Below are 27,954 nucleotides of genomic sequence, written 5' to 3'. Positions count from 1 at the left end.
GCGGTCGAGTCGAACCATAGAGAAACAGCGGGGGCGGGACCGAGGAGCCCGCGGGGTCACGGTGGAGCCTCGGAGCGAGAGCCGTGAGGGGGAAGCACGAAGGGGTCGGAGCGGGAGCGGTGAGCACGAAGGGATCGGAGCTGTGAGGGGGAAGCACGGAGGGGTCGGAGCGGAGCCGTGAGGGGGAAGCACGAAGGGGTCAGAGCGGAGCCGTGAGCACGAAGGGATCGGAGCGGGAGCGGTGAGCACGAAGGGATCGGAGCTGTGAGGGGGAAGCACGGAGGGATCGGAGCGGGAGCCGCGGTGGGAGCGCAGAACGAGACCCCTGAGAGGGAACGACAGCGGGAGCCATGGAGGGACCCCAATGCGAGATCCCTGAGGGAGTATCATGGCGAGACCCCTGAGGGAACAACCATGACGGGACCCGGAGCGAGACCCCTGAGGGGAAGCTGTGGTGGGACCCCGGAGCGAGACCCCTGAGGGGGAATCATGGCGAGACCCTTGAGGGTGGGATCATGGTGGGGCCGCAGAGCGAGACCCATGAGGGGGAACCATGGCGGGATCCGGAGCGAGACCCCTGAGGGGGGAACCATGGCGGGACCCTGAGCGAGACCCCTGAGGGGGAATCATGGCGGGATCCCTGAGGGGGAACCATGGCGGGATCCCTGAGGGGAACCATGGCGGGACCCGGGAGCGAGACCCCTGAGGGGGAATCATGGCGGGATCCCAGAGGGGAAGCCATGGCGGGACCCGGGAGTGAGACCCCTGAGGGAGGAATCATGGCGGGATCCCTGAGGGAAGAACCATGGAGGGACCCCAGAGCGAGTCCCCTGAGGGGGAATCATGGCGGGATCCCTGAGGGGGAACCATGGCGGGATCCCTGAGAGGAACCATGGCGGGACCCGGGAGCGAGACCCCTGAGGGGGAACCATGGTGGGACCCTGAGCGAGACCCCTGAGGGGGAATCATGGCGGGATCCCAGAGGGGAAGCCATGGCGGGACCCGGGAGTGAGACCCCTGAGGGAGGAATCATGGCGGGATCCCTGAGGGAAGAACCATGGAGGGACCCCAGAGCGAGTCCCCTGAGGGGGAATCATGGCGGGATCCCTGAGGGGGAACCATGGTGAGACCCCTGAGGGAGGAACCGTGGATGGAACCCAGAGCGAGACCCCTGAGGGGGAATCATGGCGGGATCCGTAGCAAGACCATTGAGGGGGAATCATGGCGGGACCCGTGAGGGGGAACCATGGGGGGACCCCAGAGTGAGACCCCTGAAGGGGAATCATGGCGGGACCCCTGAGGGGGAACCATGGCGGGACCCCTGAGGGGGAATCATGGCGGGATCCCTGAGGGGGAACCATGGCGAGACCCCTGAGGGGGAATCATGGCGGGATCCCTGAGGGGAAAACATGGCGGGATCCTGAGGGGAAACCATGGCGAGACCCCTGAGGGGGAACCATGGCGGGACCCCTGAGGGAGGAACCATGGCGGGACCCCTGAGGGGAAACCATGGCGGGACCCATGAGGGGGAACCATGGCGGGACCCGGAGCGAGACCCCTGAGGGGGAATCATGGTGGGACCCCTGAGGGGGAATCATGGCGGGACCCCTGAGGGAGGAGCCATGGCGGGATCCCTGAGGGGGAATCATGGCGGGACCCCTGAGGGGGAATCATGGCGGGACCCCTGAGGGGGAATCACGGCGAGACCCCTGAGGGGGAACCATGGAGGGACCCCTGAGGAGGAATCACGGCGAGACCCCTGAGGGGGAACCATGGAGGGACCCCTGAGGGGAAACCATGGCGGGACCCCTGAGGAGGAATCATGGCGGGACCCCTGAGGGGGAATCATGGCGGGACCCCTGAGGGGGAATCATGGCGGGCCCCGCTGCTGTTCAGGGACCTCAGGGTGTTCCTCCAACAAGATCCGAATTGCCCATTTCCCTTCCTTAGAAATTCCCTCAATTCCTTTTCCCGCTTTATCCCATTGGATCCATCCCGCTTTTATCCCTCAGCGGTCGGCGCTAGGACCGAGCCTGAGCGGCCGCAACGCGCAGGGGCGGCCATTCCTCCTCCGCCCGCATTCCCGACGCTTTCCCATTCCCATTCCCGCTCCCCATCCCGGTGACATTTTCGGGATCGACTCCTGGAAAAACCTCGGGATCCATGGAAGAGCCATTCCCAGAGGAAAAGGACGAGGAAGGTAAGAGCGGGAAAAAGGGGGACGGGGGGGGGAAGATGGCGCCGGTTCTGAGGGGGAGCTCCGGCTCTGAGGGGAATCCTCTGATTTTATCTCTTAAATAATCCCAAAATTCCAAGAAATCTTTGGAATTTTTAATGGACTGCTCCAAGAAAAGGCGGGGAATGGTGAACGAGGTGTTTTTTGTGCTGTTACAGGGGGAAAAGCGACGTTGAACATCGACCTGGATTTTTTTCTGTGCCCACATGGAAATGCTTCGCGATCCCGAATTTACATCCAAAATTTTAGGTAAGAATCTTTTTCCAAGTTTTTTTTTTGGGAATATTGAGGCAGGAAAAAATCAGGAATTTCATGCTGGATGATCCTAGAATGTGAATTTTCTCTGCGAATGAAAAATTCACATTTATCGGGAATTCCCTCAGCTCCCAAATCCCTTGGGAATTTGGGATAAAAAACCACCCCAATATGGATTTTTTGGGATAATTCCATAATTTCCCGACCAAATTCCCATTTTTCCTTTGGAAATTCGCATTTTGGGAATTGATTTTTCCGACTTTTGCTTCGGTTTTTATTTTTTTGCCCCACCAAAAAACCGAGATTTATGAAAGAGCCGATCCAAAAGCTGGGAATTTCCTCCAAAAAAATTCCATTTAAATTCAATTTTACTTCATTTTTCCAATTATCCACCAAAAATCCATCGTCCAAGAATTTTGCATTTTTCCAAAGATTTTCCCATCTGGAATTTCCAGAATCTCTTTGGGAAAAAATTGGAATTTTCTGATTAAACTTTGGAATTTTTCTGATTAAATTTTTTGATTTTTTGGGAAAAATAGTTCCAGGTAAAAAATTCCCGTTTTTTTTTTTTTTTGGGAAAAGTGGAAATTCCTTAAAAAATTAAATTCCTGACTGAAAAAGAATTGGAATTTCTGAAAAAAATCCTGAATTTCTGAAAGAAATTCCCAAATTTCCTTCATTTTTGGCCTGAATTTTTCCTAATTTTTCCCAAATATTTCCATATTTTCATCCCAATTTTCTCTCCATTTTTCCATATTTTTATCCAATTTTTTTTTTCCAATTTTCCCATTTTTCCCCCAATTTTCTTCCCAACTTTTTTTTCCCATTTTCCTCCATATTTTTCCTATTTTTTTCCCAAATTTTCCCCCCATTTTTCCATATTTTTTTCAATTTTTTTCCCAAGTTTTCCCAATTTTTTCCAAAATTTTCTCCCCAATTTTTCCCAAACTTTTTCCCAAATTTCCCCATTTTTCCATATTTTTTTTTTCATTTTTTTCCCTCAATTTTTCCCCAAAAATTTTCCCAATTTTCCCATTTTTTCCTCCTTTTTATCCCATGAAAATCCATGGAAAAAATTCTCATCCCGATTTTTTTATCCCTGTTTTAAAAAGGGAATTTTTGGGAAAAAAATGGGAATTTTTTTTTGTGAAAAATGGGAATTTTGGGTGGAAAAATGGGAATTTTGGCAGGAAAAAATGGGAATTTGGGGGAAAATGGGAAATTTGGAAAAACCAGGAATTTTGAGGGGGAAAAAATGTGAATTTTGAGGAAAAATTAAGAAATTTGGAAAGAAAAATGTGATTTTTGAGGTGAAAAATGGGAATTTTGAGGATTTTGGGGGGAAAAATGGGAATTTTGGGGAAAAATTTGAGATTTTAGGAGGAAAAATGGGAATTTTGGGGACAAAATTGGGAATTTTGAAGAAAAATGGGAATTTTTGGGGGAAAAATGGGAATTTTGGGGGAAATTGGGAAATATGGGAGGAAAAATGGGAAATTTTGGGAAAAATGGGATTTTTTTGGGTCAAAAATGGAAATTTTTGGGAAAAATGGGAATTTTGGCAGGAAAAGATGGGAAATTGTGGGGGAAAATGGGAATTTTGAGGATTTTGGGGGGAAAATGGGAATTTTGGAGAAAAATGAAGAAATATGGGAGGGAAAATGGGAAATTTTGGGAAAAAATGGGATTTTTTTGGGCCAAAAATGGAAATTTTTGGGAAAAATGGGAATTTTGGCAGGAAAAGATGGGAAATTGTGGGGGAAAATGGGAATTTTGAGGATTTTGGGGGGAAAATGGGAATTTTGGAGAAAAATGAAGAAATATGGGAGGGAAAATGGGATTTTTTTGGGCCAAAAAGTGGAAATTTTTGGGAAAAATGGGAATTTTGGCAGGAAAAAATGGGAATTTGGGGGAAAATGGGAATTTTGAGGATTTTGGGGGAAAATGGGAATTTTGGGGAAAAATTTGAGATTTTAGGAGGGAAAATGGGAATTTTTGGGACAAAATTGGGGATTTTTGGGGAAAAATGGGAATTTAGGCAGGAAAAAATGGGAATTTTGAGGAAAAATGGGAATTTTGGGGGAAAAATGAAGAAATATGGGAGGAAAAATGGGAAATTTTGGGAAAAAATGGGATTTTTTGGGGTCAAAAAATGGAAATTTTTGGGAAAAATGGGAATTTTGGCAGGAAGAAATGGGAAATTTTGGGGGAAAATGGGAATTTTGGATGAAATTGGGAAATATGGGAGGAAAAATGAGAAATTTTGGGAAAAAATGGGATTTTTTTGGGCCAAAAAGTGGAAATTTTTGGGAAAAATGGGAAATTTTGGGGGAAAAAATGGGAATTTGGGGGAAAAAATGGGAATTTTTGGGAAAAAATGGGAATTTTGGAGAAAAATGAAGAAATATGGGAGGAAAAATGGGAAATTTTGGGAAAAAATTGGATTTTTTTGGGCCAAAAAGTGGAAATTTTTGGGAAAAATGGGAAATTTTGGGGGAAAAAATGGGAAATTTTGGGGGAAAATGGGAATTTTGGGCAAAAAATTGAGATTTTAGGAGGGAAAAATGGGAATTTTGGGGGGAATAGTGGGAATTTTTTTGGGGGGAAAATGGGAATCTTTATGGTCTGAGAAATTTGGGAAAAATCAGGGAAAAATTGGGGAAAACCTGGGAATTTTAAGTGGTAAAAATTGGGAATTTTGGGAGGAAAGAAAAGGGAATTTTAGGGAAAAAATTGGGAATTTTAAGGGTGAAAATGAGGGAATTTTAAGGAAAAAAGTGGGAATTTTGGGGGGGAAAAATGGGAATTTTGGGAGGAAACAAAAAGGAATTTTAGGGGGAAAAATTGGGAATTTTGAGGGAAAAAATAGGAATTTAAGGAAGAAAAATGAGGGAATTTGGGGCAAAAAAATGGGAATTTTGAGAAGAAAAGTAAAGAAATTTTTGGGAAAAATGAGGGAATTTTAGAAGAGAATTTTAAGGAAAAGAAATGGGAATTTTGGGTGGAAAAAATTGGAATTTTTGGAGGAAACAAAAGGGAATTTTAGGGAAAAAATGGAAATTTTTTGGGTGGAAAAAATGGGAATTTTCAGAGGAAAGAAAAGGGAATTTTTGGAAAAAAATGGGAATTTTTTGGGGGAAAAAAGGGAATTTTTGGAGGAAACAAAAGGGAATTTTAGGGAAAAAATGGGAATTTTTTGGGTGGAAAAAATGGGAATTTTCAGAGGAAAGAAAAGGGAATTTTTGGAAAAAAATGGGAATTTTTTGGGGGAAAAAGATGGAATTTTAAGAAGAAAAAAATTGGGATTTTCTCCTTTAAACCACAACCAAAAACCCTAAAAAAATCCAATTTTTTCCTCTTTTCTCCCCAAATTTTTTAGGGAATTCCTTCCTAAACCTCTCAACTTCCAAGAAATCCTGGAATATTCTCATTTCCTGCAGGAATTCCTGGAATGACATCAGGAAAATCTCTGGAATTCACCTCTCCACTGTTTCTTGGCCTCATCCCAAGCTTTTATTTCCTTCTCCTCTGGATATTTTTAGCTCTGGGTGTGGCCATGCCTGGATTGAATCCAAAAAATCCAAGGTGAGCTCTGAAATTTTTCCTTTTATTCCTCTTTTTCCTCCCAAATTTTCCCAGATTTTTTCCCCAGATTTTTCCCAGATTTTTTCCCATTTTTTCTCCATTTTTCCCAGATTTTTCCACCTCTTTTTCCCTCCAATTTTCCCCATTTTTCCCAATTTTTTCCCCAATTTTCCCTCATTTTTTCCTCTTTTTTTCCCCTTTTCTCCCATTTTTTCCCAGATTTTGTCCCCCCATTTTTCACCTTTATTCCCCATTTTTCCCTAATTTTTTTCCTCTTTTTTTCCCAATTTTCCCCCCTTTTTCCCCATTTTCTTCTCCCATTTTTCCCATTTTTTTCTCCTTTTTTTCCTCCATTTTTTCCCCATTTTTCCCCTCATTTCTCTCCCATTTTATTCCAAATTTTCCCCATTTTTTCCCTCTTTTTTTCCCCATTTTTTTCCCATTTTTCCCCCAATTTTCCCCTCATTTCCCTCCCATTTTATTCCAAATTTTCCCTCATTTTTTTCCCATTTTCCCACGATTTTTTCCCCTCCAATTTTCCCTTTTTCCCCCATTTTTCCCCATTTTTCTCCCCTTTTTTTCCCCATTTTTTTCCTATTTTTCCCCTCAAATTTCCCTTTTTTCCCCCATTTTTTTTTTCCCATTTTTTTCCCATTTTTCCCCATTTTTTCCCTTCAATTTTTCCTTTTTTCACCCATTTTTCTCTTCTTTTCCCTCTTTTTCTCCTCCCATTTTTCCCCTTTTTTCCTATTTTCTCCCATTTTTTTCCCCATTTTTTCCCCCATTTTTCCTCCATTTTTCCTCTCTTTTCTCTCCCATTTTATTCCAAATTTCCCCCATTTTTTCCCCATTTTTTTCTCTCCTTTTTTCCCATTTTTCCCCCATTTTTCCCCTCATTTCCCTCCCATTTTATTCCAAATTTTCCCCCATTTTTTCCCCATTTTTCCCTCCTTTTTTCCCATTTTTTCCCTTTTTTTTCCCCATTTTTCCCCCATTTTTTCCCATTTTTTCCCCCACTATTCCCAATTATTTCCCCTTTTTAAAACCCCAAAAAAAACTTGGATAAAATCCAAATTTCTCAACCCCCAGAATTTGCATAACCAGGAAACCAAAATTTTTTTATCCTTTTATTTCTCAGAACTTCCTGAAACTCCGGAGATAAAATCCAACAGAATCCGGAGCCAAATTCCAGGAATTTCTTCCTCCATCTCAGGGTGAGTTTTCCAAGGATTTCCTGGAATTCTGGGATGGGGATTTTTGGGAATATTGAGGGGTTTTTCTTATTTCCTAAAATTTTATCATTTTCACATCAAAATTTGCTTTTTTTTCCACTCAAAAATTCCATTTTTTCACCTTAAAATTCTTTCTTTTCTTCCCCTAAAATTCCCACTTTTTCCCCCCAAAATTCCCACTTTTTCCCTACAAAATTCCCTCTTTTTCCCTACAAAATTCCCTCTTTTTTCCCCCTAAAATTCCCTTTTTTCCCCTTAAAATTCCCCCTTTTTCCCCTTAAAATTTCCTTTTTCTCCTCTAAAATTCCCTATTTTTTTCCCTTAAAATTCCCTTTTTTCCCCCTTAAAATTCCTTTTTTTTCCCCCTTAAAATTCCCATTTTTTCTCTCCAAAAATTCTCTTTTTCCCCCCCAAATTCCCTCTTTTCCCCCCTTAAAATTCCCTTTTTTCCCCCCAAATTTCCTCTTTTTTCCCCAAAAAATTCCCCTTTTTTCTCCCCAAAATTTGCTTTTTTCCCCTTAAAATTCCCCTTTTTTTCCCCTTAAAATTCCCTTTTTTCTCACTAAAAATTCTCTTTTTTCCCCTAATTTCCTCTTTTTTCCCCAAAAAATTCCCTTTTTTCTCACTAAAAGTCATTTTTTGCCCCAAATTCCCTCTAAAATTCTCTTTTTCCCCTAAAATTCCCTTTTTCCCCCCAAAATTCCCTTTTTTCCCCTTAAAATTCCCTTTTTTCCCTCTAAAATTCAATTTTTTTCACTAAAAATTCCCTTTTTTTCTCTCCAAAATTCCCTTTTTCCTTCCCAAATTCCCTTTTTCCCTTAAAATTCCCTTTTTCCCCCTTAAAATTTGCTTTTTTCCTCTTAAAATTCCCTTTTTTCCCTCTAAAATTCCCTCATTTTTTCCTGATTTTTTTTCTAATTTTTCCCAAATATTTTAATTTTTCCTGAATTTTTCCCCTCATTTTTCCCATTTTTTTATTCCTCATTTTTTCCTGAATTTTCCCAATTTTTTTCCTCTCATTTTCCCCAAATTTTTCCTGATTTTTCCCTGATTTATTCCCAAATTTTTCTCCTTTTTTTTCCAAAATTTCCCCAATTTTTTCCTGATTTTTTCCAATTATTTTTTTTATTTTTCCCAATTTTTTTTGTGCTTTTTTCCCCCTGATTTTTCCAATTTTTTTTCTGACATTTTTCTAATTCTTCCCAATTTTTTCCAAATTTTTTTGTGATTTTTCCCTTTTTTTTCCTGACTTTTTTCCTGATTATTCCTGGTTTTCTCCCAATTTTTTTTCTGATTTTTCCCAAATTTTTTGGTGATTTCTTCCCAATTTTCCCATTTTTTTTGCTAATATCTTTTCTGAATTTTTTTTTCCAATTCTTCCCAATTTTTCCATATTTTTTCCTGATTTTCCCTGTTTTTTTCCCAATTTTTTGATTTTTTTTCACCAAAATTGCCCCAATTTTTTCTGATTTTTTCCAAATTTTTTTCTGATTTTTCCCAGTTTTTTGGTGATTTTTTCCGAATTTTTTTTTCCCAATTTTTTTCTCATTTTTTTTCCCAAATTTTTCCTGATTTCCCTCTTTTTTCCTGATTTTTTCCCCTCATTTTTCTCATTGTTTTCCTGAATTCTCCATTTTTTTCCTCAATTTTTTCTGATTCTTTTCTCCCAAATTCCCCCAATTTTTTCCAGATTTTTCCCAATTTTTTCCCAATTTTTCCCATTTTTTCCTGATTTTTCCCAATTTTTTTCCTGATTTTTTCCTGATTTTCCCCAAATTTTTCCTGAATTTTCCCTGATTTTTTTCCCAACTTTTTCTCATTTTCTTACCAAATTTTTCCTAATTTTCCCCCCATTTTTCCCATTTTTTCTGGGTTTTTTCCCTCATTTTTCCCAAATTTTTCCTGAATTTTCCCAGATTTCTTCCCAATTTTTTCTGATTTTTTTCTCCCAAATTCCCCAATTTTTTCCCAATTTTTTCCTGATTTCCCCCATTTTTCCCCCATTTTTTTTCTCTTTTTTCCCCCTGTTTTAGCCCCTCAAAATTCCCATTTTTTCTCCCTCCAAAATTCCCAGACTTTCCCAAAATCCTGGAATTTTCCAGAATTCCATGGAAAACCCGGCCTTCGAGATGCACGGCGCGACCCCTCCGGCTTTTTCCAGGAGCAAAGAGGTACCCAAAAAATTCCCAAAAAATTCCCAAAAATTCCCAAAATATCCCCAGAGAATTCACAAAATATTCCCAGAAAATTCCCAAAAATTTCCCAAAAGTTCTCAGCAAATTCCCCCAAAATTCCCAAAATTTTCCCAAAAAATATCCCTAAAAAGTCACAGAAAATTCCCAGAAATTTCCCTAAAATGTTCCCAAAATATTACTAAAAAATTCCCAAAAATATTCCCAAAAAATTAAGAAAAATTCCCAGAAATATTCCAAAAAATATTCCCAGAATATTCCCAAAATATTCCCAGAAAATTCCCCAAAAATTCCCCAAAAATCCCAAAATATTCCCCCAAGAATTGCAAAAATATTCCCAGAAAATGGCAAAAAAAATCCCCAAAATTCTCAGAAAATTCCCAAAAAGTTTCCAAAAAAAATCCCAGAAAATTAAAAAAAAATTCCCAAAATATTCCCTAAAAATTTCCCAACCATCCCCAGAAAATTCCCAAAAAAATCCCAGGAAATCCCCCAAAATTCCCAAAATATTCCCAAAAAATTCACAGAAAATTCCCAGAAATTTCCCCAAAATGTTCCCAAAATATTCCCAAAAAATTCCCAAAAATATTCCCAGAAAATTAAAAAAAAATTCCCAAAATATTCCCAAAAATTTCCCAAAAATTTCTCAAAAAATTCCCAAAAATATTCCAAAAAATATTCCCAGAAAATTCCCAAAAAATTTACAGAAAATTCCCAGAAATTTCCCAAAATGTTCCCAAAATATTCCCAAAAAATTTCCATAAGTGGAAAAAAAAAGGAAAAATTTGGAAAAATGAAAAAATGGGGGAAATGTGGGAAAAAGAAGGAAAATATGGGGGAAAAATTTGGAAAAAAACAAGGAAAAAATGGGAAAAAATAAGGAAAAATTGGGAAAAATGGGAAAAATTGGAGAAAAAATAGGAAAAAAATGTGGGAAAAAATGTGAATTTTGTTTTTTAACTGAATTTTTGGGAATTTCAGGAATTCCAGAGCAAAGGGAAAAGCTCCACGATGAAATTTTTCCTGCTTTGTCTCCTGGCTTCCATCATCACCACATCCCTGGGAATTCTGATCCTTTCCCTGATTTTTGGGAATTGTTGGGAATTTCCGAAGGATTCCGGAGGGAATGAAGAGCTTGGAAAGGAAATGGAGGAAAAAACGGATCCAAAATTTCGGTTTTTGTATCATTTGAGGGAATCTAAGGTAGGGAAAATGGGGAATTTTGGGGGTTTTGGAAAGGGGTGGGGAAAATGGGGGAAAAAATAAGAAAAATGAGGGAAAATGGGGAAAAATAAGGAAAAATGGGGAAAAAAGGAAAATGGGGAAAAAATAAGTAAAATTGTGGGGAAAAAGGGGGAAAAATAAGGAAAAATGGGGAAAAAAGGAAAATGGGGAAAAAATAAGTAAAATTGTGGGGAAAAAGGGGGAAGAATAAGGAAAAATGGGGAAAAATAAGGAAAAAAGAGAAAAATAATGAAAATCAGGGAAAATAAGGAAAAAATTGAAAAAATAAGGAAAAATTGGGGGAAAAATAAGGAAAAATGAGGGAAATAAGGAAAAATGGGGAAAAAAGGAATAAAAATAAGGAAAAATGTGGAATGTAAGAAAAAATGGGGGAAAAAAAAGGAAAAATGGGGGAAATAAGGAAAAAACGGGGGAAAGGGGAAAAATAAGGAAAAATGGGGAAAATTGGGAGAAAAATAAGGGAAAAATGGTGAGAAAATGGGAAAAAAATGGGGGGAAAATGGTGAGAAAATGGGAAAAAAATGGGGGGAAAAATGGTGAGAAAATGGGAAAAAAATGGGGGAAAAGTGAGAAAAAAATAAAAAATGGGAAAAAATGAGGGAAAAATGGGGGAAAATAGGGAAAAATTGGGGGAAAATAAGGAAAATTGGGTTAAAAGTAAGGAAAAATAGGGGAAAAAAGGAGGAAAAATGAGGAAAAATTGAAGGAAAAAGGGGGGAAATATAGAAAAATGTGGAAAATAAGGAAAAATGGTGAAAAATAAGGAAAAATTGGGGTGAAAAAGCGGGAAAAAATAAGGAAAAATGGGGAAAATATGGGAAAATTGTGAAAGTAAGAAATGAAGAGGAAAAATAAGGAAAAATTGAAGGAAAAAGGGGAAAAATAAGGAAAAATGGGAAAATAAGGAAAACTTGGGGGAAAAAGAGAAAATGGGGAAGAAAATTAGGAAAAATGGAGGAAAATAAGGAAAAATGGGGGAAAAAGGAAAATGGGGAAAAAATAAGGAAAAATGGGGGAAAATAAGGGGAAATAAGGAAAAATGAGGGAAAATAAGGAAAAATGAGGAAAAATAAGGAAAAATGGAAGGAAAAGGGGGAAAAATAGGGAAAAATTGGGGGAAAATAAGGAAAAAATGGGGAATATGAAAAAATGGGGAAAAATAAGGAAAAATTGAAGAAAAAGGGGAAAAAATAGGGAAAAAGGGGGAAAACAAGGAAAAATGGGGAAAAAGGAGGAAAAATTGGGGAAAAAGGAGGAAAATCAGGAAAAATGGGGAAAATATGAAAAATGGGGAGAAAATAACGAAAAAAGGGGAAAAATAAGGAAAAATTGAAGAAAAAGGGGAAAAAATAGGGAAAAACAGGAAAAACAAGGAAAAATGGAAAAAACTAAGGAAAAATGCAGAAAATAAGGAAAAATTGAGGGGAAAAGGGGAAAAAATAAGGAAAAATGGGGAAAATATGGAAAAATGGGGAAAATAAGGAAAAATTGGGGAAAATAAGGAAAAATGGGGAAAAGAAAAAATGGAGCAAAAAAAGAGGAAAAATATGGAAAAATAAGGAAAAAGGGGAAAAAAATAAGGAAAAATGGGAAAAAAGGGGGAAAAATAAGGAAAAATGGGGGAAAAAAAGCAAAAATGGGGAAAAATAAGGAAAAAAGATGGAAAAAATGGAGGAAAAATGAGGGAAAAATGGGAAAGAAGTGGGGGAAAAATGATGAAATAATGGGGAAATAAGGAAAAAATGGAGAGAAAGTGGTTGAAAAAATAAAAAAATGGGGGAAAAATTTGGAAAAATGGGGAAAAAATGGAGGGAAAATGAGGAAGAAATGGGGTGAAAATAAGGAAAAAAATGGGGGAAAAATGAGGGAAAAACGGGGGGGAAAGAAGGAAAAAATATGGAAAAATGGGGAAAAAATATGGGAAAAATATGAAAAAAAAAAAAAGGAAAAATGGGGAAAAACTGGGGGAAAAGTCTGAAAAAAATGAAGGGAAAATGGGGAAAAAAAAAGAATAAAAATAAGGAAAAATAGGAAAAAATGAAGAATAAAAATAAGGAAAAAATCAAGAATAAAAATAAGGAAAAATGGGAAAACTGAGGGGAAAGAATAAGGAAAGAATGGAGAAAAATGGAAAAAATGAAGGAAAATAATAACGAAAAAATGTGGAAAAAATAAGGAAAAAATGGGGGAAAAATAAGGGAGAAGAATTAGGAAAGAATGGAGAAAAATTGGAAAAAATGAGGAAAAAATGGGGGAAAAAATAAGTGAAAAACACAGAAAAAATGGAGGAAAAATGAGGGAAAAATAAGAAAAAATTGGGAAAAAAATGGGAAAACAAAAAGGAATTAATGGGGAAAAAAGCAGGGTAAAATCAGGAAAAAACAGGAAAAAAATGGGGGGAAAATAAGTAAAAATTGGGAAAAAATTTTAAAAAATCCAGTAAAAAACCTAGGGAAAATCAGGGGGAAAAAATGTGAAAAATTAAAGAAAAAATAGGAAAAAACCAGGAAAAAATCGAGAAAAATCAGGGGAAAAATATCGAGAAAAATCCAGAAAAAATTGTGAAAAATTAGGAAAAAAGTAGGAAAAATCCAGGAAAAAAGGGGAAAACCAGGAAAAAAATTGGGAAAAATTAACTAAAAACCAGGAAAAATCCAGGAAAAAAAACCAGGAAGTAATAGAGAAAAATCAGGGGGAAAAAAAATCCAGAAAAATCAGCAAAAAGTTTTCAAAAATTAGGATAAAAATAGGAAAAATCCAGAAAAAAAGGGGAAAAAAAGCAGGAAAAAAAAATTGGGAAAAATTAACTAAAAAATAGGAAAAATCATGAGAAACATTGAGAAAAATCAGGGAAAAATTGTGAAAAATTAGGATAAAAATAGGAAAAATGCAGGAAAAAAAGGGGAAAAAAAACAGGAAAAAAAAGGGGAAAAATTAGGGAAAAAACAGCTAAAATAAAGGAATTTTGGGGTGGGAAAAATGTGGAATTTTTGATTGGAAAATGGGGAATTTCAGGTCAAAATTTTCCATTTCAATCCCAAATTTTTCTTCCCAGATCTATAAATACCAAGGAGGAGAAATCCAATGGGCTCGATTCCGACGGGATCCCCGGGAATACGAAAACCCGGAAGTTCGGGAATTCGGGAAAAGCCTCAATTTCCATAAATCCCAAATAACTTTGGGAATGTTGAGGATCCGGAGCCGGGGACTGCGAGCTCCTCACTGGCATTTCAATGCCAACGAACACGGATTCCTGCTCCAGGTATTCCCAAATTTTACCCCCAAAATTCCCAAATATTTTCCAGAATTTATCCCAATTTTTCCCAATTTTTTTCTGATTTTTCCCCATTTTTTTCCTCAATTTTTCCCAATTTTTTCCTGATTTTTCCCAATTTTCTTCCCTGATTTTTCCCAATTTTCTTCCCTGATTTTTCCCAATTTTCTTCCCTGATTTTTCCCAATTTTTTCCTGATTTTTCCCAATTTTTTCCTGATTTTTCCCAATTTTTTCCTGATTTTTCCCAATTTTTTCCTGATTTTTCCCAATTTTTTCCTGATTTTTCCCAATTTTTTCCTGATTTTTCCCAATTTCCTTCCTTGATTTTTCCCAATTTTTTCCTGATTTTTCCCAATTTTCTTCCCTGATTTTCCCATTTTTTTCCTCAATTTTTCCTTGATTTTTTACCTGATTTTTCCCAATTTTTTCCTGTTTTTTCCCAATTTTCTTCCCTGATTTTTCCCAATTTTCTTCCCTGATTTTCCCAATTTTTTTCTGATTTTTCCCAATTTTCTTCCCTGATTTTTTCCCAATTTCTTCCCTGATTTTTCCCAATTTTTTCCTCAATTTTTCCTTGATTTTTTCCTGATTTTTCCCAATTTTCTTCCCTGATTTTTCCCAATTTTCTTCCCTGATTTTCCCCAATTTTTTCCTGATTTTTCCCAATTTTTTCCTGTTTTTTCCCAGTTTTCTTCCCTGATTTTTCCCAATTTTTTCTATGATTTTTCCCACTTTTTTCTTGGAAAAAAATAGCAAAAAAAACCCTTTAAAAATTTGGAAAAATTGGGGAAAAAACCTGAAAAAAATCAGAAAAAAATTGGGAAAAAATCAGGGAAAAATGGGAAAAAATGACAAAAAATTCTTTTAAAAATATGGAAAAAAATCAAAAAAAAAATGGGAAAAAAACCTGAAAAAAATCAGAAAAAAATGGGAAAAAATCCGAAAAAAATCTGAAAAAATCAGAAAAAACGGGTAAAAATTAAGAGAAAAAAATGGGAAAAAATCAGGAAAAAGTGGGAAAAAAATGACAAAAAAATCTTTTAAAAATATGAAAAAAATCAGAAAAAAATGGAAAAAAACTTAAAAAATTAGAAAAAAATCTGAAAAAATGGGAAAAAAAATGGGAAAAAACCTGAAAAAATCAGAAAAAATTCTGAAAAAATCAGAAAAAAAATGGGAAAAAAAATCAGGGAAAAGTGGGAAAAAAAAGACAAAAAAATCTTTTAAAAATATGAAAAAAATCAGAAAAAAAATGGGAAAAAATCCGAAAAAAATGGGAAAAAATCAGGAAAAAGTGGGAAAAAATGACAAAAAAGTCTTTTAAAAATATGAAAAAAATCATAAAAAAATTGGGAAAAAACCTGAAAAGAATCTGAAAAAAATCTGAAAAACTCAGAAAAAAAATGGGAAAAAATCAGGGAAAAATAAGAAAAAATGACAAAAAATCTTTTAAAAATACGAAAAAAATCAGAAAAAAAATGGGAAAGAACCTGAAAAAAATCAGAAAAAAATTGGGAAAAAACCTGAAAAAAATCAGAAAAAAAAAGGGAAGAAACCTGAAAAAAATCAGAAAAAAATCTGAAAAAATCAGAAAAAAATGGGAAAAAATCAGGGAAAAATGGGAAAAAATGACAAGAAAATCTTTTAAAAATATGAAAAAAATCAGAAAAAAAATGGGAAAAAACCTGAAAAAAATGGGAAAAAAATCAGAAAAAAAATGGGAAAAAAATCTGAAAAAAATGGGGAAAAAACGACAAAAAAAATCTTCAAAAATACGAAAAAAAATCAGAAAAAAATCGGGAAAAAACCTGAAAAAATCAGGAAAATTTGGGAATAACCTGGAATTTTCTCTTTGTCATTCCCAAGGGCTCTGCATGGATCGGGATCCTGGGACCAGATCATTCCCAAGCCGTCACCTACAACGTCACCGAGGGTCAGGTGGTTTTTTTCCCGAAGAATTCCGTTCATTGGGTGAAAAATGTCGGAAAAGAGGATTTGATTTTCCTGCTTTTCTTCTCCACTCACGAGGAATTGTTGACTTTGGATGTGGATGATGTTTTCTTCTCCACCCCCGAGGATGTGGCAGCTCGAGCCTTGAAGGTTTGGCAAATTTTCCTACATTTTTCCCATTTTTCCCTAATTTTTTTCCCATTTTTATTCCATTTTTTTTCTCATTTTATCCCTTTTTTCCTCCTTTTTTTTCCCCAATTTTTCCCCATTTTTCCCCAATTTTTCTCATTTTTCCCTAATTTTTTTCCCATTTTTATTCCATTTTTTTTCTCATTTTATCCCTTTTTTCCTCCTATTTTTTCCCCATTTTTCCTCAACTTTTCCCATTTTTTCATCATTTTTTTCTATTTTTTCTCCAATTTTTTCCTATTTTTTCTGTATTTTTTCACCTTTTTTACACAATTTTTTTCCATTTTTATCCCCATTTTTCCCCATTTTTATCCTTTTTTTTCCAATTTTCCCTCATTTTTCCCCATTTCCCCTCATATTTTCCCATTTTTCCTCCATTTTCCCTATTTTTCCCTATTTTTTCCCATTTTTCCCCATTTTTATACCATTTTTCTTTCTTTTATTTTCCAATTTTTTCATATTTTTTCCCATTTTTGCTCCATTTTAATTCTCATTTTTCCTCATTTTTTCCCATTTTATTCCCATTTTTATCCCATTTTTCCTCCTTTCTTTCCCTGTTTTTCCTTATTTTTTCCCCATTTTTACTCTATTTTAATCCTAATTTTTATCCCACTTTTCCTCAACTTTTCCCCTATTTTTATCCCATTTTTTCTTCTTTTTTTCCCATTTTTCCAGGTTTTTTTCCCATTTTTGCTCCATTTTAATTCTCAATTTTTCCCCAATTTTTCCCATTTTTCCCTAATTTTTTTCCCATTTTTATTCAATTTTTTTCCCCATTTTATCCCGTTTTTCCTCCTTTTTTTTCCCCAATTTTTTCCCATTTTTTCGTAATTTTTTCCCCATTTTTATCCCGTTTTTATCCCGATTTTTCTCCAGATTTTTCCCATTTATTTTCCCATTCAATGATCCCAAAAAATTGGTATTTTTAGGGCAGGAAAAATGCAAATTTTAGCAGGAAATTTACAAATTTTGATGGGAAACTAAAAATTTTTGTGAGAAAATTTCAGATTTTGGGCCAAAATTGCAAATTTTGGGGGGGAAAATGCAAATTTGGATGGAAAAATGGTAATTTTTGGCAGGAAAATGCAAATTTTGATGGAAAAATGCAAATTTTTGGCAGGAAAATGCAAATTTTTGGTGGGAAAAAAGCGAATTTTGGCGGGAAAAAAATGAATTTTAACCAGAAAAATCCCTCAAATTTAACTCTTTGTTTCCCATGGATTTTTCCATGGATTTTTCCATGGATTTGCAGCCAAAGGGAGGCGTTGGATTCATCAGAACATTCCAGAAACCCGGAGAGGATCAAAGCATCAACCTCCCCAAAAACCTGGATCAGCTCATCCACAATTCCACCTTCCCCCAATCCCCGGATTCCCAGGTCTGGAAATTCTTCTACGATCTCCCAGGTAGGAAATTCCCGAAATTCCCAAAATTCCATGGAAAAATGGGATTGGAGGAATTCTGGTTTTATCCTTGATTTTTCCTGATTTTTTTCCCCATTTTTTTCTTCATTTTTTCTCTGTTTTTTCCCATTTTTTTCCCCAATTTTTTCTGTTTTTTCCCATTTTTTCCCCAATTTTTCCCATTTTTTCCCCAATTTTTCCCATTTTTTCCCCAATTTTTTCCTATTTTTTCCCCAATTTTTTCCCATTTTTCCCATTTTCCCTTTATTTTTTTCCCATTTTTTCCTCATTTTTCCCAATTTTTCCTCTTTTTCTCTCCCATTTTTTCCCCAATTTTTCCTCTTTTTTTTCCTCATTTATTCCCCAATTTTTTTCTGGTTTTTCCCATTTTTTCCCCAATTTTTTCCCATTTTTTCCCCAATTTTTCCCATTTTTTCCCCAATTTTTTCCTCATTTATTCCCCAATTTTTTTCTGGTTTTTCCCATTTTTTCCCCAATTTTTTCCCATTTTTTCCTCATTTTTCCCCAATTTTTTTTTGCCTTTTTTCCCTATTTTTTTCATTTTTTCCTCATTTTCTTCCTCATTTTTTCATATTTTTTCCTTAATTTTTCCTCATTTTTCCCCATTTTTTCCTCATTTTTTCCCACTTTTTCTCTCATTTTTTCCCACTTTCCCTTTATTTTTTTCCCATTTTTTACTCATTTTTCCCAATTTTTCCTCTTTTTTTCCCATTTTTTCCCAATTTTTCCCCAATTTTTTCCCAATTTTCCCCAATTTTTTCCCATTTTTCCCCATTTTTTTTTCAATTTTTCCTCATTTTTTCCCATTTTCCCCCCTTTTTTATCCCATTTTCCCCCCAAATTTTTCCCATTTTTTCCTATTTTTCCTGAGTTTTCCCTTTTTTCCCCCCTTTTTTTCTTTCCTGAGTTTTTCCCAATTTTCTTTCCTGATTTTTCCCAATTTTCTTCCCTGATTTTTCCCAATTTTCTTCCCTGATTTTTCCCAATTTTTTCCTGATTTTTCCCAATTTCCTTCCTTGATTTTTCCCAATTTTTTCCTGTTTTTTCCCAATTTTCTTCCCTGATTTTTCCCAATTTTCTTCCCTGATTTTCCCAATTTTTTTCTGATTTTTCCCAATTTTCTTCCCTGATTTTTTCCCAATTTCTTCCCTGATTTTTCCCAATTTTTTCCTCAATTTTTCTTTGATTTTTTCCTGATTTTTCCCAATTTTCTTCCCTGATTTTTCCCAATTTTCTTCCCTGATTTTCCCCAATTTTTTCCTGATTTTTCCCAATTTTTTCCCTATTTTTTCCCAATTTTTTTTCCATTTTTCCCCATTTTTTCTTTATTTTTCTCATATTTTTTTCCAATTTTTTTCCCAATTTTTCCTGATTTTTCCCAAATTTTTTGCTTTTATTTTCCCTGAATTTTTCCCATTTTTTCCTCATTTTTCCCTATTTTTTCTTCATCTTTCTCATATTTTTCCCATTTTTTTTCCATTTTTTTTCCTGATTTTTCCCAAATTTTTCTGAATTTTTCCCTTTTCCCTGAATTTATCCTGAATTTTTTCCCATTTTTTTCTTTATTTTACCCAAACTTTTTCCAATTTTTTTTTTAATTTTTCCCAAGTTTTTTTCACATTTTTTTCCTGATTTTCCCAAATTTTTCCACAAATTTATCCTGAATTTTTCTCATTTTTTCATTTTTTTTTAAATTCTTTTCCCAATTTTTCCCGATTTATTCCAAATTTTTCCTTTTTTTCCCACAATTTTATCCCAAATTTTTTCTCATTTTTTCCTTTATTTTCCCCAATTTTTTCCAAGTTTTTTCCTGATTTTTCCAGCTTTTTTCCCAAATTTTTCTCAATTTTTTCTTTTCTTTTTCTCAAATTTATCTTGAATTTTTCCCATTTTTTTCTTCATTTTTTCCCATTTTTTTCCCAATATTTCCTTTTTTTTCCCAAATTTTTCCCTTCTCTTTTCCACAAATTTACCCCAAATTTTTTCCCATTTTTTTCTTTACTTTTCCCAATTTTTTCCTGATTTTTCCCAATTTATTTCCCAATTTTTCATGAATTTTCCCAATTTTTTTCCCTCATTTTTCCCCAAGAAAAACCCAACAAAAATCCCAGGAAAAAACTGAATTTCGAGGACGCAAAAATTCCCAAAATTCCATAAAAAAATCACCAGAAAAATGGGAATTTTTGGTGAAAAAATGGGAAAATCCATGGAATTTTGGAAATTTGGGAATGTTGATCCCGAGGTTTTTTTTTTTTAGGATCTCCGGAATTTCCGTTCCCGGGAGGAATTTTCCGATGGGCGAGATTCCGGAAAAAACGGGACGGGATTGACGGAAAATCAACGGATCTTCAGCCAATCGCTGCATGAGGTGGGAAAAACAGGAATTCTGGGGGGAAAAATGGGAATTCTGGGGGAAAAACGGGAATTCTGGGGGGGGGGAAGTGGGAAAAATGGGGAAAAATGAGGGAAAAATTGGAAAAAAATGGGGGAAAAATGGGATAAAAAATTGGGGAAAAATGGGGAAAAAATTGGGGAAAAAATCGGGAAAAATGGGAATTCTGGGGGGAAAAATGGGAATTCTGGGGGGGGAAGTGGGAATAATGGGGAAAAATGAGGGAAAAATTGGAAAAAAATGGGGGAAAATTGGGATAAAAAATTGGGGGAAAATGGGGAAAAAATTGGGGAAAAAATCAGGGGGAAAATGGGAATTTTGGGGGAAAAAATGGGGAAAAAGGAGGGTGGAATTGGGGAAAAATAGGAAAAAAATTGGGGGGAAATGGGGAAAAATTGGGGAAAAATTGGAGAAAAATTGGGGGGAAATGGGGAAAAATTGGGGAAAAATTGGAGAAAAATTGGGATAAAAAATGGGAAAAAAATAGAAAAAAATGAGGGGAAAATGGGGAAAAATTGGGGAAAAAAGGGAAAATTGGGATAAAAATCAGGAGAAAAAAGGGGAAAATTGGGGAAAAATGGGGGGGAAAATGGGAAAAAACTGGGGGGAGATTGGAGAAAAATGGGATAAAAATGGGGGAAAAATGAGGGAAAAATGGGGAAAAATTGGATAAAAAATGGGGGAAAATGGGGGAAAAAATGAGGAAAATTGGGATAAAAATAAGGGGAAAAAAGGAGGAAAATTGGGGAAAAATGGGAAAAAAGGGGGAAAATTGGGGGAAAAAAGAGGAAAAATAAAGGAAAAATGAGGGGAAAATAGGGGAAAAATGGGAATAAAAATGGGGAAAAATTGGGGGAAATTGGGATAAAAATGGGAAAAATTGTGGGAAAATAGGAATAAAAATGGGGAAAAATTGGGGAAAAATTGGGAAAAAATGGGGGAAAAATAGGAAAAAATGGGAAAAATTGGGTGGAAAATGGGATAAAAATCAGGGGAAAATGGAGGAAAATTGGGATAAAAATAAGGGAAAAATAGGGGAAAAATTGGGGAAAATTTGGAGAAAAATGGGATAAAAATGTGAAAAGTTGGGGAAAAAATGGGGAAAAATTGGGATAAAAATCAGGGAAAAATGGGAGAAAATTGGAAAAAAACGGAAAAATATGGCAGGAAAATGGAATAAAAATGAGGAAAATTAGGGGAAAAATCAGTGAAAAAAAGGGGGGAATTGGGGAAAAAAAAATGGAAAAAATGGGAGAAAAAAAAGGAAAAATTGGATAAAAATGGGGGGAAAATGAGGGAAAAATTGGGAAGAAAATGGGAAAAAATGGGAGAAAAATGAGGGGAAAAAATAATGGGGAAAAAATTGGGAAAAATGGGAAAATGAGGGAGAAATTGGGGAAAAGTTGGGATAAAAATCAGGAAAAAAGTGGAAAATTGCGTGAAAAATGGGAAAAATTGGGGAAAAATGGGAAAATGAGAGAAAAATGGGGGAAAGTTGGAGAAAAAAATGGGAAAAATGGGATAAAAATGGGGGGAAATTGGGAGAAAAAATGGGGAAAAAATAGAAAAAATGAGGGGAAAATGGGATAAAAATGGGGAAAAATTGGGGAAAAAAAGGGGAAAATTGGGATAAAAATCAGGGGAAAAAAGGGGGAAAATTGGGATAAAAATCAGGGGAAAAAAGGGGGAAAATTGGGGAAAAATAGGAAAAAAATGGGGGAAAAATGGGATAAAAATGGGGAAAAAATTGGGGAAAAAATTGGGGAAAAAATGAGGGAAAAATTGGGGGAAAATGGGAATAAAAATGGGGAAAAATTGGGAAAAATGGGGGAAAAAATGGGGAAAATTGGGATAAAAATCAGGGGAAAAAAGGAGGAAAATTGGGGGGAAATGGAGAAAAAATGGGGGAAAAATGAGAAAAAAGGGGAAAAAATTGGGGAAAAAAAGGGAAAATAAAGGAAAAATGAGGTGAAAATATGGGAAAAATGGAAACAAAAATGGGGAAAAATTGGGGGAAAATTGGGATAAAAATGGGAAAAATGGGATAAAAATGGGTAAAAGTTGTGTGAAAAATGTGGGGAAAAAGGGAAAAATTGTGGGAAAACAGGAATAAAAATGGGGAAAAATTGGGAAAAAATGGGGGAAAAATAGGAAAAAATGGGAAAAATTGGGTGGAAAATGGGATAAAAATCAGGGGAAAATGGAGGAAAATTGGGATAAAAATAAGGGAAAAATAGGGGAAAAATTGGGGAAAATTTGGAGAAAAATGGGATAAAAATGTGAAAAGTTGGGGAAAAAATGGGGAAAAATTGGGATAAAAATCAGGGAAAAATGGGAGAAAATTGGAAAAAAACGGAAAAATATGGCAGGAAAATGGAATAAAAATGAGGAAAATTAGGGGAAAAATCAGTGAAAAAAAGGGGGGAATTGGGGGGAAAAATGGGAGAATAAAAAGGAAAAATTGGATAAAAATGGGGGGAAAATGAGGGAAAAATTGGGAAGAAAATGGGAAAAAAATGGGAATTGGGGGAGGGAAAAATGGGAAAAAAATGAGGGGAAAAATGGGGGAAAAATGAGGGCAAAATGGGGAAAAGTTGGAGAAAGAAATGGGAAAAATGGGATAAAAATGGGGGGAAATTGGGAGAAAAATGGGGAAAAAAATTGGGGGAAAATGGGGAAAAATTGGGGAAAAAATGGGATAAAAATGGGATAAAAAATGGGGAAAAAATAGAAAAAAATGAGGGGAAAATGGGATAAAAATGGGGAAAAATTGGGGGAAAAAAGGGGAAAATTGGGATAAAAATCAGGGGAAAAAAGGGGGAAAATTGGGGAAAAATAGGAAAAAATGGGGGGAAAATGGGGGAAAAATGAGGGAAAAATGGGGAAAAATTGGATAACAAATGGAGGAAAACTGGGATAAAAAATAGGGGAAAAAATGGGGAAAAAAGGGGAGAAAATGAGGGGAAAAATGGGAAAAAAATGGGATAAAAATGGGGAAAAAATTGGGGAAAAAATGAGGGAAAATGAAGGAAAAATGAGGGGAAAATTGGGGGGAAATGGGGAAAAAATGGGATAAAAATTGGAAAAGGAAAAATGGGGGAAAAATTGGAATAAAATGGGGAAAATCCCAGAATTCCAGGATTTCCATCACAATTTTTCCCCATGGAATTGTTTTCCCCAGCACGAGAACAGCCTGACCTTGGCCACGCTCCGGATTTTTGGGAATCATTTGGGAATTCCTCATTTCCACTTCAACGCCAACGAGATGGGAGTGGTGATCAGCGGCTGTGGACAGGTAAAAAATCTGGGAAAAGCGGGAATTTCCCAGAAAAATCTGGGAATTTTCACATCCAAATGCCGTTTTTCCCAATATTTGGTATTTTTCCTGCTTTATTCCTGATTTTCCTGGGTTTTTTCTGATTTTTTTCTGATTTTTTCCTGGGTTTTTTTTTTTTTTCCTTGATTTTTTTCCCAGTTTTTCCCAGATTTTTTCCCAGTTTTTTCTCCCTGATTTTATCCCATTTTTTCTTGATTTTTCCCTGATTTTTCCTTGATTTTATCCCATTTTTTTTTTCTTTTCTTTCTTGTTTTTCTGTGGTTCTATCCTCATTTTTTTCTCTATTTTTTCCCATTTTATCCTTAATTTGTTCCTATTTTTCCCTCATTTTTCCTTAATTTTTTTCCCATTTTTCCCCCCCTTTTTTCCTCTCAAAATTCCCATTTTCTCCTCATTTTTTTGTCATTTTTTCCTTATTTTTGCCCCAATTTTCCCCCCTCAAAATTACCATTTTTCCCTGATTTTATCCCCATTTTTCTTCATTTTCCCTCCAAAAATTCCCATTTCCCCCCCTTTTTCCCTCCCAAAATTCCCATTTTTCCCCCATTTTCACCCCATTTATTCCCTCTCAAAATTCCAATTTTCCCCCATTTATTCCTTATTTTTTCCCCATTTTTCCCCTCATTTTCCATCTCAAAATTCCCATTTTTTCCCAATTTTCCCCATTTTATCCCACCCAAAAATTACAATTTTTGCCCCATTTTTTTCCCTCTCAAAATTCCCATTTTTCCCCCATTTTTCCCTCCCAAAATTCCCATTTTTCCCCCATTTTTTCTCTCTCAAAATTCCAATTTTTCCCCCATTTTTCCCTCTCAAAATTCCCATTATTTTCCCATTTTTCCTCTCAAAATTCCCATTTTTCCCCCATTTTTCCTCCATTTTCCCTCTCAAAATTCCCATTATTTTCCCATTTTTCCCCCATCTTTCCTCTCAAAGTTCCCATTTTCCTCCCATTTTCTTCCCTCTCAAATTTCCCATTTTTTTTCTCTCAAAATTCCCATTTTTCCCCCATTTTTTCCTCTCAAAATTCCCATTTTTCCCCCATTTTTCCCTCCCAAAATTCCCATTTTCCCCCCATTTTTTCTCTCTCAAAATTCCAATTTTTCCCCCGTTTTCCCTCCATTTTTCCTCTCAAAATTCCCATTTTTCCCCCATTTTCCCCCCATTTTTTCCCCATTTTCCTCCCAAATTCCCAATTTTCCCCCATTTTTCCCTAACCTCTGGAATTTCCCGGGAATTTTCCCAGGTGGGCGTGGTCCTTCCCGAAGGCTCCTCCCTGTTTTCCGTCGGCATCGGTGACGTCGTTTTCTTCCCGCTGGGATCCCAACATTTCATCCAGAGTTTCTGCCAGGAAGATTTGCTCCTCGTGCTCGCCTACAACACTGGAAACCAGGTCAGAATTCTCAAAATTTCTCCAGGATTTTCCCACATTTTATTCCCAAATTTTTCCCATTTTTCCCATTTTTTTCTGAATTTTTTCTGATTTTTTTCCTGTTTTTTCCCCCATTTTTTCTCCCTCGTGCTCGCCTACAACACAGGAAACCAGGTCAGAATTCCCAACATTTCTCCAGGATTTTCCCACATTTTATTCCCAATTTTTTTCCCATTTTTTTCAGATTTTTTTCCCATTTTTTCTGATATTTTTCTGATTTTTTTCCTGGTTTTCTCCCATTTTTCTCCCATTTTTTCTCCCTCCTTGTCACCTCCAGCACTGGAAACCAGGTCACAATTCCCAAAATTTCTCCAGGATTTTCCCAAATTTTATTCCCAGGTTTTTCTCCATTTTTTTCCAATTTTTTAAAAATTTTTCTGATTTTTTTCCCATTTTTTCTGATTTTTTCTGATTTTTTTTCCTGTTTTTTCCCACTTTTTCCAGATTTTTTTTCCTGTTTTTTCCTCTTTTTTCCCCCATTTTTTATCCCATTTTTCCTCCTTTTCCTTCCCATTTTTTTCCTATTTTTACCCCATTTTTTCTGATTTTTTTCCTGATTTTTTTCCTGTTTTTTCTCATTTTTCCTCTATTTTTTCCCAGTTTTTTCCCACTTTTCCCCCATTTTTCTCTGACTTTTTTCCCGTTTTTTCCCCATTTTTCTCCCATTTTTTCTCCTTTTTTTTCCCCATTTTTTCCCCATTTTTTTCCCATTTTTTTCCCATTTTTCCCCCATTTTTTATCCCATTTTTCCTCCTTTTTTTCCCATTTTTTCCCCAATTTTCCCAATTTTTTTCCTGATTTTTCCCTGTTTTTTTTCCCATTTTTCCTCTTTTTTTTCCTGGTTTTTTTCCTTTTTTTTTGAGGATTTTGAGGAAAAAATTGGGAATTTTGGGGATAAAATGAGAATTTTGAGATGAAAAATGGGAATTTTGGAGGGAAAATTGGGAATTTTGGGAAAAAACGGAATTCTGGGCTAAAAAATGGGAATTTTGCAGGAAAATCAGGAAATTTGGGTAAAAAAATGGGAATTTTGGGATAAAACTTGGGAATTTTGAGGTGAAAAATGGGAATTTTGGCAGAAAATTGGGAGTTTTGGGGAAAATTGGGAATGTTATGAAAAAATTGGGAATTTGGGTGGAAAAATTGGGATTTTTGGGGTGAAAAATGGGAATTTTGGGATAAAAAGTGGGAATTTTGTGGGGAAAATTTGGGAATTTTGAGGGTTAAACGAGAATATTTGGGAATTTCCATGTTTTTCTTGTTTTTGTGGAATTTTGGGAATTTTTTCCTGCTCTAATTCCTGATTTTTTTTGCAGCTGGAGACGCTGAGGATGAATCAATATTTCCCTGGAATTTCCCATCAAATCCTGGCTCAACTCTTCCACAAAAACCAGGAAGAATTCCAGAAAATTCCCAAAAATTCCCGTTAATTCCAGGAATTCTCCTCATGGGAAAAAAAAAATTGGGAAAAATCCCAAAAAATTTAAAAAAAATTTGGAATTTTGAGGCTTTGGAAATGAATAAGAAAATTGAATTTTTTCGTGGTTTTATCCTGATTTTTTTTATGGATTTGGGGTCTTTTTGGGGGAATTTTGGGGGGTTTTTATGGAATTTGTGGGGATTGGTAAAAAAATGGGAATTTTTGGGGTTTTTTTGGGAATAGAAGGAAAAAATTGGGGAATTTTGGGGATTTATGAGGAATTCCTGAAAAAATTTGGGAATTTCTGAGGTTTTTTAGGAATTGAAAGAAGAAATTTGGGAATTTTGGGGGAATTCCTAAAAAAATTTGGGAATTCTGGATTTTTTTTGGGAATAGAAGGAAAAAATTGAGAATTTTGGGGATTTTTTGGGAATTCCTGCAAAAATTTGGGATTTTTGGAGGCTTTTTGGGAATTAAAAGAAGAAATTTGGGAATTTTGGGGGAATTTCTACAAAAAATTTGGGAATTCTGGATTTTTTTTGGGAATAGAAGGAAAAAATTGAAGAATTTTTGGGATTTATGAGAAATTCCTGAAAAAATTTGGGAATTTCTGAGGTTTTTTGGGAATTGAAAGAAGAAATTTGGGAATTTTGGGGGGATTTGTTAAAAAATTTGGGAATTTTGGATTTTTTTGGGAATAGAAGGAAAAAATTGGGAATTTTGGGGGAAAAAGTTAAAAAAAATTGGGAATTTTTGGGGTTTTTTTGGGAATTAAAAGAAGAAATTTGGGAATTTTGGGGGAATTTCTACAAAAATTTGGGAATTTTTGAGGTTTTTTGGGAATTGAAGGAAAAAAAGCGGGAATTTTGGGATTTTTTTGGTAAATTTCAAAAAAATTGGGAATTTTGGGATTTTTTTGGGGAATCAAAGGAAGAAATTTGGGAATTTTGGGGGCGTTTCTTCAAGAATTCAAAAAAAAAATTTGGGAATTTTTTGGGAATTTTTTTGGGAGAATTTTTGGGATTTTTTGGCTCAAAATCGAAGGAAAAAAATTGGGAATTTGGGGAATTTTTTGGGAATTACTGGAGGGGTTTTCAGGGAGAATTTCAGGAATTTCCTGGAATTTTTGGGAGATTTTTCCCTTCTCAAATTCCCGATTTTTCCAGACCCCAATCCTGAAAAAAAAGGTGGAATTTTGAGGGAATTTCATGAAATTTTTCCTAGATTTTTTTCTGATTTTATCCCATTTTTTTTCCAATTTTTCCCTGATCTTTCCCAAATTTTTCCTGATTTTTTCCACATTTTTCCCGGATTTTTCCCTAATTTTATCCCATTTTTTCCATGAGTTCCTCTTCATTTATTCCTAATTTATTCCTGATTTTATCCCCAGATTTTATCCCATTTTTTCCCAAATTTTTCCTGATTTTATCCCAATTTTTTCAACATTTTTTTCCTGATTTTTCCTAATTTCCTCCTGATTTATTCCTGATTTTTTCCCTGATTTTATTCCATTTTTTCCCTTTTTTTTTCCTGATTTTCTCTTGATTCATTCCTGATTTTTTCCCCTAATTTTATCCCATTTTTCCTCTTTTTTCCTGATTTTATCCTGATTTTCCCAAATTTTTTTCAGATTTTATCCCATTTTTTTCCCAAATTTTTCCTGATTTTTTCCCCATTTTTCCCAGATTTTATCCCATTTTTTCCCCAAATTTTTCCTGATTTTATCCCATTTTTTCCCTGATTTTTTCCAGATTCTCCCTGATTTTTTTCAGATTTCATCCCAATTTTT

The 27,954-nt window shown here is 35.7% G+C and overlaps 1 protein-coding gene across 1 annotated transcript; it reads left to right on the top strand.

Moving 5' to 3' along the window:
- The first annotated feature begins 21 nt into the window (after positions 1-21).
- On the top strand, positions 22-26,302 carry LOC131592354 (uncharacterized). The gene is given in 15 exon segments (XM_058863811.1): positions 22-119; positions 2,013-2,200; positions 2,395-2,485; positions 5,871-6,076; positions 7,215-7,290; positions 9,411-9,479; positions 10,482-10,703; positions 13,801-14,007; positions 15,888-16,121; positions 17,413-17,566; positions 19,842-19,894; positions 19,896-19,952; positions 23,158-23,271; positions 24,560-24,706; positions 26,062-26,302. Coding segments are annotated over 10 exon segments (1,365 nt in total). The 5' UTR covers positions 22-119; positions 2,013-2,200; positions 2,395-2,485; positions 5,871-6,076; positions 7,215-7,290; positions 9,411-9,416; the 3' UTR covers positions 26,176-26,302.
- Positions 26,303-27,954: the final 1,652 nt, after the last annotated feature.

Source organism: Poecile atricapillus, chromosome W (genome assembly GCF_030490865.1).
Source record: "Poecile atricapillus isolate bPoeAtr1 chromosome W, bPoeAtr1.hap1, whole genome shotgun sequence".
Lineage (NCBI taxonomy): Eukaryota > Metazoa > Chordata > Aves > Passeriformes > Paridae > Poecile > Poecile atricapillus.
Note: the sequence above shows the minus strand (reverse complement) of the source record. Positions and strands in the feature narration are given on the sequence as shown.